Source organism: Dicentrarchus labrax, unplaced genomic scaffold (assembly GCF_905237075.1).
Source record: "Dicentrarchus labrax unplaced genomic scaffold, dlabrax2021, whole genome shotgun sequence".
Lineage (NCBI taxonomy): Eukaryota > Metazoa > Chordata > Actinopteri > Moronidae > Dicentrarchus > Dicentrarchus labrax.
The window spans coordinates 21,111,087-21,127,037 of NW_026136718.1; the positions used below are offsets into that span (position 1 = coordinate 21,111,087).

Here is a 15,951-nt window from a genome sequence, read left to right on the forward strand (position 1 = left end):
TGATTACTCCCATTTTCCCACACACTGAACTTACTGTTGGTGACATGCTTTCATCCACTCTTGCTTGATGCGATGGTGGAATGGAGAACATACTCATGTTGTAATGTGATGGGAAATGTGGCAACAGCAAACAAATCATTTGACCATTCATTTAACAAAACTCATTAACAAGTCACATCACATTTGGTATTTTCTATGTTGTTGGAAACTGATTAACATCATGATTAATCATAACTGTTACAGTGGTTGGGGAAGCTACCTTCAGACTGTGGCTACAAGCTACTCCTCACTACACGTAGATAAAGTATACAGTTAAGATTTGTTACTTGCTACTTTCAGCAAGCTACAAGCTACAGTAAAGCTATATCACACCGAAATATACTGTTAAATAATGTAATAATGAATGCACTCAGTATTTTGTAGTTTAACTGACCAGCAAAGTACAGTTCCATACACTTCACCAACGGCACATGATTACATTAAACAATGATGTTTCATCAATATTTCTTTTACAAAGTTTCACTTCTGTCTACCTTTAAATAAATGGGTCCCTTTATGCCAGTACAACTATTTTTTGGCTCTTTAAGTCTGACTGGTTGACCCCACCTGCAGTAGAATGTATCACAGAGCAGAAAGTCGGGACCAATATTGTGTTGAAGTCTGTTCCCCCTTCGAGTGGTATTTCCCTCCCCTTCCAATTAAATGTTTCGATACTGTTGCCCTATGCCCTCCTTCAAGCTCAGGTAAAGCTGTAGTGAGGCGTCACACAAATAACTTGTTGGTGTCAAGGTAAGGGGAAACACAAACTGATGTGGATGTAGCATTTGATCACACTAACCCACTACTTGGTAGAAAAAATAGCTTGCTATTAGAAACATTACATGTTTTTGAAAATAACTACATTAGATTACATGTACACTGGTTTTATGCACAGGGACTAAATGTCAGTTCCATAGCATACCAGCTTACTGGTCCTATGGATGGATGGATTGATTCTCCATTTTCTCTTCTCCATTACCTGACTTTTTTAGACCCAACCAGGCACTCACATTGACCATATCCTGTGTGTTCTTTTATTTTATTTTATGTGTCATGCACTGCTCAACACTTTCAGATTTTACCATCTCCATCAGTACATCGTTAACCTTTAAGCAATGTATGTTTTCAAGGCACGTACAATGTTGTTTTTTTCCTCCCCGCTGTTGATTTAAGAAATGAGCCTGTCTCTAATGGTTTTTCTCATTCAGCGAATCACTTTTATGCATTTTCAAAGGCAGCCTTTCCATCATCTTCCTTGCCCAGTGTATCAACAGCAGCCTCTCTGCAGCAGGGGGACTCTATCTCCCTGTTTCACAGGAAATTGAACACACACTCACGTTACTGTATATACCACCAGTCTGCAGTGAGTCAGGGTCAGGCGAACATCTAGAAATACACACATGTACACATATGCATAAACACACCATCTTTTTCAAATGCACACTTACACACACAAATGACAGAATTCCCAGACTTTCAGGAGAACTGCACTCTATGTTCTGCACAGCATCTCTCTGCTCATACATCATTAAGTGAGGCTGGTTGTTATTATGGAGAAGATGCAGTATATTAGATGGCCTGACAGATTGTGTCAGGGGGTGCAATCCTATCAGGATTGGATAATAAAAAGACAGTTAATCTAGCCAGTCCTTCTTTGCACACAGAATAAAAATATAACGCTTGCTCTGCGCTCTAACCGTCCTTGTCAAATTCTCCTCCTCCCTCCGTCCCATCCTAAAATATAAGAGTAATAATTACGACTTAATCTCTTCAATCTCCACCATTCATCCGCCAAAACATTTCCCACGAAGAGGTATGGAGTTATAGCCCAGCGATGTAAAATATGTTTATTACTTTCTCTGCAACTCTGTAATATCCCATAAAAATAGGTGCCCCACGCCGGTATGCATGACTGGGTGATGATCAGCTAATTTATGAGGACCTTGGCTCATCAGTAGGACCTGGGATGGGAGGCAGGAGAACGGCAAGAGGGGGTCGACTCAGCACATTGTCCTTCGCCTGGGTAGCATCAGTCATGATAAACAGGGGCACGACAGATGCAACAACAGCCAATCCGTCACCTTGCAGAAAGTCATAGAGACAGGGAAGGGTCTGCGTACTGTCTGCCCACTATACTCTTCCTCTATCTCTGTCAGAGCAGCGAGAGGATGGGCTCAGGAAGGATAATGAGGGGGGCATAATGCTGGGTCACTGCTGCTGTAGTTTGTCAACATTCAAAGCACTTTCATAATGCTTTTTCTCTGTAACATAAATTATGAATTCATATGTAACCCCCTCCCCTCTCCCACTCCCAATCTATCTGTCTTTACAGTGGAGAATAACCCATGCCAGACCAACCCCTGTCTCCACGGAGGGAGCTGCTTGCAGGAAGGTGACGGCTATAGCTGCTACTGTCCTCAGGGCTTCTCTGGAGAGAGCTGCGAGATCGGTGAGTCACTGCCAGGTCAGGGCTGAGTGGGGAAACCTCAGAGGTCAGCAGCTGCAGACAGATTGCCGTGTCACAGTGGCATAAGGGAAAGAGAGGCGGGCATATGTTCTGATAGCATATACCAGATGTATTCTACTGTGCAATGAATTCAGGAGGAAAGCACCAGCAAGTTTTCCTGTGTGGGTTTTGTTTCTTTATTTGTTAGTAGGACTCTGGATGCAGTCTTAGTGCACTGAAAGCCAAGATGAGCTTTCCTGTCAGGTCTAGTAGTTTTGGATCAAGTTCCCTGACTGAAAATGAACAGGGAATATCCATATGCTGCAAGTCAGCCAGTTGTGACAGATGTTTCTGAATGTGTGCTATATGTACTCAACTGTGTGTGTGTGTGTGTGTATATGTGTGTGTATTTCAGTGTAAGTGTGTTTTCACCTTCTGCCCCAGGAGTAGGATACAGCTCATTGTTCCACTCAGCCGTGTGATGCGAGAATGGCTGGCAGAAAATGTGTGTGTGTGTGTGTGTGTGTGTGTGTGTGTGTGTGTGTGTGTGTGTGTGTGTGTGTGTGTGTGTGTGTGTGTGTGTGTGTGTGTGTGTGTGAATGACAGAGACATGCAAGGACACATGGGCCACAGAGGAGCCATGAGCTCAGCGAGGGGTGGAGCAGCTGATTAAAGTGCTGGAGCAGCAGCACATGGTGCTGCAGATGAGGGAAGACTGCTGGAAAATAAAGAAACGAAGATTAAGTAGATGTGGCACTGGCAGAAAATATCAAAGTGACTTTCTCACTTTTGATGAGACTTGAAGAAACGCAGCAACATGAACCCCATAGGGTTCGATTGAGCTTTAACACATCACAGTTGGTACAAAGTTGTTGTTGACAGCGTTCTGTCTGGCATAGTGATTCTGGGTCCTGGCCAAAGAACCGCGGGTTAAACCATAGTAAATATTTTGATTACATACAGAAGCTGCACTGGTGTTTATTTTAGTGAAATCACTTTCAGGATCAAGTGTAAACAGTTATTAGACAGATGCACCATCAGATTTCCTTTTCCCGAACCTCCTGAATTAGAAAAGACCACCCAGCAGGTTCAATCTTGTGTTAGTCCAACCTCTCAAGCATGTGTTCTATATTCATGCAAACAAAGACAACAGGCCAAGCTGAGGTTTAAAGGGTCATTACTCATGGAAAGAGGTCATAGATCGGGGGTCAGGGATTGTGAGAGGCACATTGTCCTGGGTCTGATTATCAATAACCTTTAGTGCTTATACCCAAAAGCACATATTATGCAACATTTAGGTGTGCCTGTGCATTAACACTATTGGAGATCAATCTACAATCTGTTGTTGGATCAATAATTTGTGACAAATGTATGTTAACTGCATGAATTACACACACTGAGTTTACATTTGCTAGAGTGGGTTTGGGTTTGTTATTGAATGAGACCAAATGTTTTTTTTAGAAGCAATTGGAATAAATTATGACATTTCAGCCTAAATGTTGGGAGAAAAACACATTTATAAAATATTTGTTATTTACTGCATTACGTTTGCGCTTGCGTGTCTTTCCTTTGGCTTTCTCCTCTCAGGAGTGTTTAATTGCCTTTCCCAGTGTTACTAAGTGTTGTTTTGTTGATTATGTTGCTAAACAGCTGCATATCTGATGTTTTTAATATTAATTATGGCCAAAGTCAAAAAGGTTAATTGCCTATAACAGCAAATGCCTTACCACAATTTGACCAACAGAGTGCTGTTCCAGAAGAATGAGGAATGAGAGAAGTGTGGTTAATTTCTATGTTACATTACACACCTGCAGCTCTTATTTTCTTCAGTTAATCATTGACCATCTTATTATCCAACCAAGCTTAAATGCATCCACCACAGCCCCATTATAGCACAAGAGGGATGTAAACAAATATCCCCTGCACTGCTTCTGCCCTCCATGTGAAATGATTGTTTAGGCAAAATGAGGCAGTGGCACCACAGCTGCAACACGCCTTAAAGGCTGTCTCGAGGACTTGGCTTGTAGCTGCAATTATTTGGGAAGAAGCATTTTGGGGAGCTGCATTATTGATGGCCTGTGTTTCTACTGCGGGTCTGTAGTTAATATTTATGAGGGTAGGTGTGAGAGAAGAAGAAGAAGCTGTGGACATCTCAGTGTTAGCACTCCAACAGCTTTAAAAAGTCCTTCTCTTCATCTGTATTCCTGACTTAATCTAAATTGATTCAGGGCTGCCAGTAAAGGCACATGGCGGATAATGTGTAACACCCTTGTTAAAAATCTAAGCTGTAAGTTTTAGTATTGCATTGATCATCAGGACCATTTGGTAAAGTCTGGATTCTGCAGCAGAATAAGTGATTAATGAGGCACAACACAGCCTGTCAGTTTGATGGCCATGTGTTGAGACACAATAATGAATTATATTTTCCTTCCTCACAGCTGGAATGAACATTTGTTCACACATATAGGAGAATAAAAATGTAGCCCAAAACAAAGATGTAAAAAAAAAAAAGCACCTGAAGGGATTCTACTCCACTGATTATGTCCAAATTAAATAGTCAAATATTTCAGCTTAAATGTCTCTAATCCTTCTTCTGTTTACACAAAAAAGCAGATAAGTAGTGACGTGTCTGTTCTGCTGCTCTGGACGAGTATTGACAAGACCCCTGTACATCTGAGGAAATTCAATGAATCCACTTATTTTGTGTGGTTGGACCTCTGTTCAGGACTGTGTGTGCTTGATTGAGTGTGATCTGTCTCACCTTAGCTGTTAGTTGAACTTGTTATGACAGGACAATTCACCATTTAGTGTTAGTACATAGAGATTGGGGACATCATGTAATTCCCAGCATATCTCCACCCAGCAGAAATCTAATCAACCAGAGTAATTTAAATCATCGGTGTGGGTGTGCTGAGCCTTTAGGTGGACTGATGATCAATCAAGCTGTGCAGCAGTGTCACTCAAAACCTGTGATGCATTTCCCAAAACAAAAATCACCAGATTTTGTCCAGTCTACAAAATAATTCAGTTTCCACATTCGAAACGTTGCTTTTCACTATGGTATACGCCTTTATCAGGAACCAACAGTTAGAAAAGCAAATGTCTAAAGGATAAAATTCTATTTAGTTGCTTTAGTTTCAAAGCCCTGATATTGTGCATTCTGGCTCACTGTCACTTGACAGTATAATTGTTAAAGTTATTGGAAACTGTTATGATAAAGCGTTTTGGTTTAGGCAGGCTGAAGGAAGCAGGGTCAGAACTGACATCACACCTGGGAAGGTGGCTCTGACTCATTAGCTGCCAGGAGTTGCACCTGCCGAGAGAGAGATTGGTGGGTTTGAATTGAAAGATGAGGACTGTCAGAAAGAGTCAAAAGATCTACAACAAGCAAGTCTGTTTTGTCAGCTATATAGTTCTACTGTTCACTTGTTTCTTTATTTTGTGTTTTCCTTTCAATGTGAGCACTCTCCACACTCACAGAAAGTGACAACATAACAAATTGTCGTCTGCCATTCACATGTCAGTTAAGCTAATAAGAAGTCCTGATGGCCTTGCTCTTGAATGGGATGTTCTTTATACCCACGCTTTTCCCTTTATAACTTTATATAACAGGGTACAAATGGGTAAGTACCATATTTTTAGTTTATTTGGACTTAAGAACCCACAAATAGAGAGATGAGGTCGGCAGTTATTTGTTTTAAAGGTTAAGATTCGTCCTTGTTTTACATTTATATTGTGTCTGCCTTTTCTTTTTCTTTGTGCATCTTAAAAATGAAATCTCATTCTTTTTGACAGCAGCAGCTATTTCTGTTTAGTTCAGATGTGGTTTGTTGTGAAGGAAACGCATTAACCTGTCTCAGTCTATCGCTGAACACGGGTCAACAAATCACTGTGATTCTAACTGGAGCTGGAGTTAGGAAAATTATTTCTGGTCGACCACTGTTTGTTCTTCAGAAAGACCTCAATCAGCCCATCAGACAGTCTGTCAGTCAGGGGAAAGAAAGAAGGAGAGCAGGCAGGTAAATGATTTCAATCTTCAAGTCATATGCATTTGGACAAACCAACAAATAGAGATATAAATGTAGTGTTTTCTTTATGGCTTTTCGCAGCAGAATCAAAACTAATAGCCGGTAGGATTCAAATGCAACATGTGTTGTGGGGTCAAGACAGTAAATGATCCTCTTAAGAGTAGGAAATTACTCTGATCACCCTGCTCTCTCTTTCAACCCCTGTCCCTCTCCATCCATCTTTCTCATGGCCCCATGTAGATGCCCTCCTCCATTTTCTCCATCGTTTGCATGTTGAATTAAAGAAGAGAGAACAGTAGCTGAGCTGCATTAGAAGAGGCTCAACAATTTGGCCAAAGTGACACGCTCCAGTGGTCATCTTACTTTTTCTTTTTCTCTCCATTTATTCCTCTTTTTCATCCCTTATCAGCATTTTCATTCCTCTTCAACTCCTTAAGCAAATCAGTCACTAGAGGGAAAGTGGGCATACAGTAAAAGGCATGCACACCTATCACTTTCTAAAAAAAGCCACAGTAACATTCAGTGAGATTCACAGGTGGTTTGAAGAACTCCCAGGTCAATTTCAGCAAAATAAATTGAATAGCAACATCCTCTATCTGTGCACACAGCAATGTCCTCGAGTTGGTTTTCTGCTTGACAGGAAGCACACCTGATGCTTTTTCTTTTTTTCTTTTTTAATTATTTTGCACCTACCCACACACTCTGGCCTCATTTAGCCTTAGATTAGATCTAAGTTTTCTCTCCCTTCCTCTCTTTTCTATCAAATGTGACTTTTCCTTTCCTTATTTTTCCACATCCACATCATCATATTTTATCTCCAGTTGTCACTGCCATAGTCGTCACCCCCCCCCCATTCTTTCACGTCTTTTAATAATCCTCCATTTCTTCTTTCCCTATCATTTTCCATGCCCCCCTTCTATCACTCTTTTACTCATTTTTCTTTCCTTTCCTGTTCAGTCCATCCCTCGGCCCTCCTCTCTTCCAGCCTCACCCCTCCAGCACGTTGCTCTTTGCCAAGACCTACAGTATTGCACTGTATTGAAATTGCTCCGCAGTGCAGAGATTGGGGTGAAAACAAGCCCGTAGCCCCCCTAGCATTTCTCCCAAATAACACATTTCATTTCCTGCCACACTTCCTCACTCCCACGCAACCCCTAACCTCTCCCCACCCTTCTCTCTCTGGCTCCCTGCTTCCGTCTCTTTCTCTCTCTTGCTGTGTATTTTCCTGTCAAAGGCCAATACAATTATTCATACAGAAATGTCTCTGTACTCATGCATAAAATGAAACGTATTCAAGCTCACACACTCACTCACCTGCATACTCGAATCGCCAAATATGCTCACAAGAGTGTTCACAAAATATATTCTCCTTCTTTTTTCTTTTTTTACGACTGTCTTCCTCTCATGCAGACTTGACCACCCACACACTGTGACCTGTTTGGTCATATATAAAACCAATATGTACCCAAGACTATATGAAGAGCTAATGCATAACTCATGTTTAAAAGAGGCCAAGAGAAACACCCCCGCAGGGCTTCTGAATTAACTAATTCATCCTTTGAGACTCACTCCTCTCACATCAGCTTATATGATTGAGCTTGAAAGATTCATGAGGTTGGGGCTATTAATATCATCGGCCCCTAACCCACCTTACCAGTGTATCCACAGATCTGAGCGATGAGGTCAAAGAGGACGGAGGGGGAATGGGAAGGACTGTGGCTGAGTATAATCAATGATTTGTTGTAGATACATATGGGCAGTTGAGATTTTTGGTCAGTAGATCAGAAAATCTGGTGATTTGAGGTGAATTGAGGCAGAAAGTGAAATTGGCATTCTTAAACCTAGAGGTATTGTATGCAATAAAGCTGACTTATAACCAAAAGTGTAACCAAAGAGTTGCATGAAGAAAGAAAGAAAGCTGCAGATGGATGGATTCACAGTGAGTTGCTGGGGTGTGTACGGGAAGATAGATGGAAAAGGCTGGTTCTGCCATGCTGCTCCCCTCAGGACATCCCATTCACTCCTTCATTAATGATGGAATGGATTTATGTGTTTGGCTTCAAATCCTCCAAAGTTCTAGTGGTTGGGTCAATAAGTTGAGTTGAGTTTTACTGCTATTTCTTGGTTTCTTTTTTTACATCCAGTACTGGCCACAGGCTGAAAGGAAGCACCATTAGAAAATGATGATTCATGCAATGATGCATTTTGATTGCTCACACAGGGTACAACGGCACAGACAAACATAATAACATAATAGTGTGGATACTGGAAAATGGAGAGTCTGGTATTTACTGGAAGGTCTTAAGAAATAGACAAAGAACAAGAATATGGAAATCAGCATTTTTGTACTTGTGCGTCTGTGTGCACCTTTGTGTTTTTGTATTAAAGACTCTACTGAAACAAAGACGCCTCCTCGCGGTAAATCACAAAAAATAAATAATAAAATGTATTAAAATCTGAATTACATAACATTGTATTGGCTGTCAATCATGATGGAAGAGTTGACAAGTTAAGTTACAGCATGTCCACCATCTCTAGTGGGGGTTATGCATTAAGCCATTTGTGGTGACTTTACCACATTGTGCCTCAAATACTGTAAATGTTATACCCAGGGACAGGCTGGCTGACAATAGCTTGGATAATACTTAGTAAGGAAGACATAATATTTTTGACTCATGGCTGAAGTTAAGTTTCTCCAGCTCTCCCCAGGTTGGAAAAAAAATCAGATTGATGCTTTAAAGTATGGAATATTCCAAATTTTCTTCTGGGGGAGCAAGCCCCCGAACCCCCCTAGAGGGGTAATATCCTTCTCACCTTTTCCAGCCCTGACCCGTTTTCATGCCTGTAACATGCAGTCATCATAGCGAAATACTACAGTCTAAACTTAAAATGTTGTTTTTTAAATATAACTGGATCAGCTTTGTAGCTGCAGTAGTTCATTCCAATTACTGCTAAAACAGCAGCTCAGTGTCCAACAACATATTCTAGATTATACGAAGATTTATATCATAAAAAGCGAAGTGCAAAATCTGTAGAGAAAAACTCTAATGCACTCAAATAGTGTATTTTAGAGAAATTGTCACACTAAAAAAACATTTTAAATGTAATTTTGGATAGAATGTTTCCTAAGCAACCAAAAATGGCCTGACAATTATATTTTAACATATGACTCGGATGAACCATGCATGAGGCTGGATGTAACAGCGAGTGTGCAAATGGCACAGTGTGTGTCTTTTGTGTGATTGATGACCAGCAGTTTGTCACAGTTTGTCGGCAGCTGAGGAGCTCTTAAAGGGCTATGATTGGCTGGCTCAGCCTGCATCGACATGCCTCATTAATTCATCCACGCCACTGGATTCCTCAATCAGCATTATGATTGGTTGTACCATCCCCCGCCACCACCCGTACTCTTATCCCAGTCCTGCCAACACCACCAGGAGTGCCTGATTGGCGCTGCTCGGCCTGCAGCTGACTCAGGCAGTGATATGTAGACATTTACATACGCACAAAAGCATTCATGCACACAATAAGAGACACACATATGCACACAAAACTGGTCAATGCACACAAATGATCAAACACAAAAATTCAGACAGAGACACATGGAAGCAAACACATATACATTAACACAATTACAACCTACTAAGCCCCTGCAGGTGTGTACCAATGTGCAGTTACACTCTGTTCACACTACTAAGAGATGGCTAAATGGCATAATTTCCCAGTTTTCAATCAGTGTGGACACTCCTTCCTCTCCAAACTCCTCAGGACAATGAGAAACAAAGGACATGCTGGCTGCAGAGTTGAATGACAATGAGCTGCAGGGCTCTCTCTATGTGTGTGTGTGTGTGTGTGTGTGTGCGCGCACATGTGAGCGCTGCTTGCAGTATCTCTGTGGTATAAACACACCTACAGATTAATGAGCTGCTGGCCAAGTTGCCAGGACTCACCTCTCTCTCTTTATCTGTCTCTCTCTCTCTCTCCAACACACACACACATTTCCACTCTCCCAAAGACACACATTCACACACTTGCCACCTTGAGTTGCCTCATCTTTACTGCTCTGTTACTCTTCTTTGTAATTTACTCGTCAGCTGAAGTGTCTGGTACAGTGAATGAATATGCATGCGTGTGCCTGATATCTGTTTGGTTTAGCTCAGCATGTGTGTGTTAGAGTGTGTGTGTGTGTGTGTGTGTGTGTGTGTGTGTGTGTGGTGGATGGAGGCAATGACTCTGTATACACCGGCTGACAGCTGTAGGAGGAAGTGAAGCATATAAAGGCTGGCCACGTAGAGAGCGGGACAAATTGATTTCCCATGAAGACGGGGAAGTGGGTTTTACACAGGGGGGGGGGCCTTATCAGCGTTCCAGAAACACTCACACAACATCACACACACACATACAGATACACAATCACTTGCACACAGGGACTTGAAAACTTCTATAATCAAGTATAAATATGGATCACATTATGCTACATTCATATGAGAGTTCACACAAACATAAAAACAATATGACCACATGCAAATTGTCCTACAGATTATATTCATGAGTTTTCTACCACTAGTAGTGTTATAGACCAGTGTTTTTATGAGTGGGTCCATGTATTGTTTGTATCGTGCACCCAATACAACACAGTTCACAACCCAGCCTTGGTTTCACGCTATTCCACTGATCAACAGTTGGTTTTGTTAATGCCGTGAACAAAAAAACTACTAGCTAACAAACATGGATGTAAATAATCCACAACTGAAAATAGATAAAAATCAACTAAATTTTTTATGAGGAAGGAAATTCAACACTCAACACATTTGTTAGACCTCAAGGATACACAGACAATTAGTTTTGGTGAGCAACACTGAACATAAACAACTTTATTTATTTTTCTGGAAGAAAACTCAAGAGGCCTTTAAATAAAGCTCAGCGTAAGTTCAACCAGGGAGATCTTCTCATTATGCCTCATTCATTCACAATTCTCTCACTCTCCTTTTTAATCAGCTGTTACTCTTTCAGTTAATCCAATCAGATTTAGCCACAATCTCCTCCAGCCAATCATGTTGCTGCTGTCAAACTTTAAAACTGTCTTGCTCTCTGCAGCTTTCAGCTTTCATTTCAGTGTGAAATTTTTGTGACTCTCCTCCACCCCTTTCACTTCTACTTCATCATATCCAGTGCCCAGGTTGAGCTCATCAGAAGTCCTCATCACATGCAGATATTCAGCATTCTCTTCATTCCTTCACCACCACCACCGCCAGTGTCTAGACTCTTTCGGGGGGTTTCCCTGTAATTAATTAATAAAGCTTCACCAACCCCTTCAAATACACTGACGTCACGATGGGGTCTAATCCCCAAAGACTTTCCTGTTTCTCATCTTCATTCTGCACATATCAATTAAATATTTGTTAATTCAAAAAATTAAGTCTCTCCTGATTGAAATAACCAAAGCTAGGGCTGGATGACTGATCGTTGATATGAACTTTTATTTGAAAGAGAGTACAACTTTTCTAATTTGTTTAAATTATAACTTTGACAGTGACATTTAATCATTTACAGTGTCTAATCACCCTGAGACAAGTGATAGTGTAAACAGGCAACTGTCAGTTTCACTGGCTATAATAGACCTTTGTCACAGCAGACATTTTGACTTATTATAGCCAAAAAAGCACAGATAAAACAATTTTCATTAACGACTTTGTTTCATCAAGCTGTAGCTAATTATTGTTAATTCCACAAGTTAGTAAAACAATAAAAATGAAGTCTTGGCTGTAGCCTGTTGATGCTGTTCATAAAAGACCATCAGAGTGGTCTAGGTGATCATCTCATGTCAATTTCAGAGAGATAGCTAGCAAGTAGCGTAATATAGCAAGTCTAAATTATGGACAGCTGGAGCCAGTGGCGTAAGTAGTGCAGCTGGTGCAATGGACCGGGGCCCAGCATCTTATAAGGGCCCACAAAGGACAACAACAATTGCCTAGTGTCTGTGGGTGGGCCCTTTCGCAGCAGTGACCAGTAGCTTGATCAGAGAAAGACTCAGTGGCTATACTCTTCTGTTTATTAAAGAACAGCAAAGTGAGGAATTTGGCCTTGGGCAGCGTTGTTAATGACTTTGCACCCTGTGATGAAGGTCTGATGGGTGAATACAGGTGTCTCTTTGTTATGGAGTGGGATCGGGGATTTAAATTACCTCTCAAATATTAGAAAATGCACACTTACTGTAATCTGTGTCTGTGATAACATTTGGCCTCTGTGCCATTGATGATGAATGATGATTATTGAAATGTTTATTAAGTAATTGTGTGATCAGATGCCGTCATTGCTGTTTGTTCTGTGGTTCTTGAGTGTAAACTACTTTGTGTTGATTTGTTACTGCGAAAGAGTCTTGTCAGTCTGTTAAGATAACATTAGCTAACGTTAGCTTAAGCACCTGTAGTGCAGCGGTTTCAGCATTGTCAAATTATATATAAATAAATTATATCAATATTGTTTGGATCCTCACACATGTATGACCACACGCATACAGTCTATGCATGTACACACACAAGTACACATAAATTACACACTGTAGTGACCTAACCCAATAGTAGAAGTAGTTGTTGTTTTTTTTCCTTATTTCTATAACGGCGTGCCAGAGATTCAGAAATAAATAGCAGGAGACAAGAATGAGACCGAGAGAGATGGAACAAGAAAGCATGAACAAGAAAGAGACAGAGCAAAGATGATTGAGAGGATATAGTCCTTGACCAGGCCTGAAAAATAGCAGTTTTGCTTAAGATTTACCAGAGGCCAGTTATTTGGTTCCTGAGCCATTTCCTTTGAGATGAAGATTTAAAGATTCAACATCAGAGCTCCCTCCACTCAGAAACACATCCTTATATAATTTCACTGTCAGTGATTAATTGATTTTGACAGCACTAAGGAAAAAATAGATAATTTCACTCTACTATTTCCTCTTTAAGTATGTCAGAAATAGCGACAGGCGGCAGAGAATAGCCTGTCATTCACCCCTCTGGGGAACTGCTCTACTTTAAGAGCAGAGTTATTGTATTTTTTAAGTATGTACGCTCACACAAGTAAGGACCAAGAGAGAAGGAAGTGAGGAAGGAAGGAGGAAAGTAAAGGGGAAGGAAATGAGGAAGACAGCAATGTAGAACGCTAATGAAGGAGGGACAGAAAAGTGATAGCATAAGCAATCCATTTCAAGAGTTAGACGTCTAGCTCCTTTAAGCTGAGGTGAGGTGCGTTAATGATCACACCCTGGGTGTCTCGGGCAGATAAAGTTGTCAAGGAACAGGCCAAACCCCACATGGCCCAGAGGGACGCTGCTTCTGCTAACACCAGGAGGCCTAAAGGGACACCTGTAAACCCTCCTGACTCAAAGGAAATTAGCCTGGTAAGACCCACGGGGCAAAGGAGGATAAACTTGCCATTTAGAGATTTCCGGAGGGAGGGAGAGAAAATAGAAGGTGAAGAGACTCGGAAGTGACTAATGAAAAAGAAATATGGAAGGCAGTGAGGGAAGGAGGAGGAAAGGAAATGTCTGTGGAGGAAGAGAAATGAGGAGAAAAAAAGGGAGGAGAAAGGAAGGGAAAGTTTAAAAAAAAGTCTTTCACTCTCTCCAGTTTCTTTCTCTCTCCTTCTGTAAGGAGCCAGAAATAGAGACTGAGGCTGTATGATACTGGTGGCACTGTGGCAGCTTGCTTGGCTTCTCCCATCCCTGGCTTCTTTTTCCTGGCCAGTGGCCTCCTCCCACACGAAATATAAACAGACACTTAAGATGGAGCCAGTGAATACACACACACACACACACACACACAGACACATAGCATCAGTGAGTGGAGTCAGGCTGTCAGAACTGAAGGCTAGCAGAGCGATGTGAGATGTTGTGACACTTTACCTCATTACATTTTCCCAGGCTGTTATGAATGTTGCAGCAGCGCTGTCAACCAAAGCAAAGGCCTGTCTGAAACATACTGTGGGCACACGCATCCACACACGCCACTGACGTATGCACTTTCACACATTCACATTGCAACACATGAATTAAGATGAATCTTTTGCTGTTTTTATATTTCATGTCCTGGTGTGATTTTTGGAAATGTCTACAAGGCAGGTTTCAGGCTCACTTTGCTCGCTTCCCCTCGACGCACAAGAAAGTCTGGTAAACCCAGACAATTTGGATCGTTGCCTGCGTGCAGCTCTCAGTACATCGTCGGGGCTCCAAGATGTAATTGCGTCTTGGGCTGGTGGTGAGGTAACATATCCCTGTTCATCCTAACATCTTAGCCAAGTAAAAGGGATGAAGCATTTTCTGTATTTTCACCAGAAACCCCAGGATGAAGGACTTTTCTCCAGACGCCGGATCCTCTGATAGGTTGATCAGCATTGCACTGAGCTCTCTGGAGAGCAGCACAGAGCCCTGGGCTGTACGAGAGCTGCTGTGTAGTCTGTCTGTTTCCTCCTCTCCCTGCTGATCCTGATCCCTTTGTAATCCACCCGCACCTAAACACAGCTGAAGGCCCAGGACTCTGCAGTATATTGCCTGCAAAGACACGCACGTAAACACACAGAGACACAAACAACTCACACTGTCATTTGAGACAAACGCACACTCACAGGTGCTAGCAGATACACAGGTACGCATGCAGGTATGTGCAGTATGTATAAGCATATATATACAAACTTAGCAAACACTGAAAAGTTTATCATGTTATAGTTGACCTTGAAAACAGCAGCTGACAAAAATAAAACTCCATTTAGTTGCTGTTGTGGAGTTTTACAATCATATAAAGCTTTCCCAGCTGTCATGGATTGTACATGTTCAAATTTCCATTTTTCTCTGAACACTTTCATTCAAGCCCTTAAAAGTTAAGACAGAAAGTTTTTCTTGATCTTGGAAATGTCAGTTGACAAAATAATCTGTTTAGTAGCTGTTCTGGAGCTTTAACACCTGGGCAAACACCATCTGCTAATACAGATCAAGAAATATAAGCAAAAGCTACTAAACTGACCTTGAGGTCTGATTGTTTTGTCAGTTAATCATATTATAGTTTTTTCTGCATGTATAATGTAATACCATATCTCATACATACAAATCTATAAGCTGCAGACATTTTGAAGTATGTCTAAGATTAAGAAAAACATGAGGGTACTTCTATCACTCTGAGAGGTCCAATATACAATGTATGGATATATAAGAATCCTATCATAATTCTCTTCTACCCGCACAGTAATCTGGTAGTTATCATGGTCTAGAAACCCATGTCACCCCACCCAACCCATGTTTCATATGTTTTATATCAGCCATTTTGTTTCATAAGCCTACATATTGCAACCGAAGAATTTTAAGTGCACAAAATATGGAAGGAATGTTCAAGTGCAAAGCTTAAAATGAACACCTGTTAAACTTTACTCTCAAATCTCCTCTGCTGGGATGCTCCA

General features: G+C 41.2%; 1 protein-coding gene across 2 annotated transcripts in view; it reads left to right on the top strand.

Moving 5' to 3' along the window:
* ncanb (neurocan b) overlaps positions 1-15,951 on the top strand; it is a 137,484-nt gene that overhangs the window by 79,605 nt on the left and 41,928 nt on the right. For both annotated transcript variants that reach the window (XM_051377107.1, XM_051377106.1), the window contains exon 10: positions 2,372-2,488. In XM_051377107.1, coding sequence (XP_051233067.1) covers positions 2,372-2,488 — 117 coding nt within the window. The remainder of the gene's footprint in view (positions 1-2,371; positions 2,489-15,951) is intronic.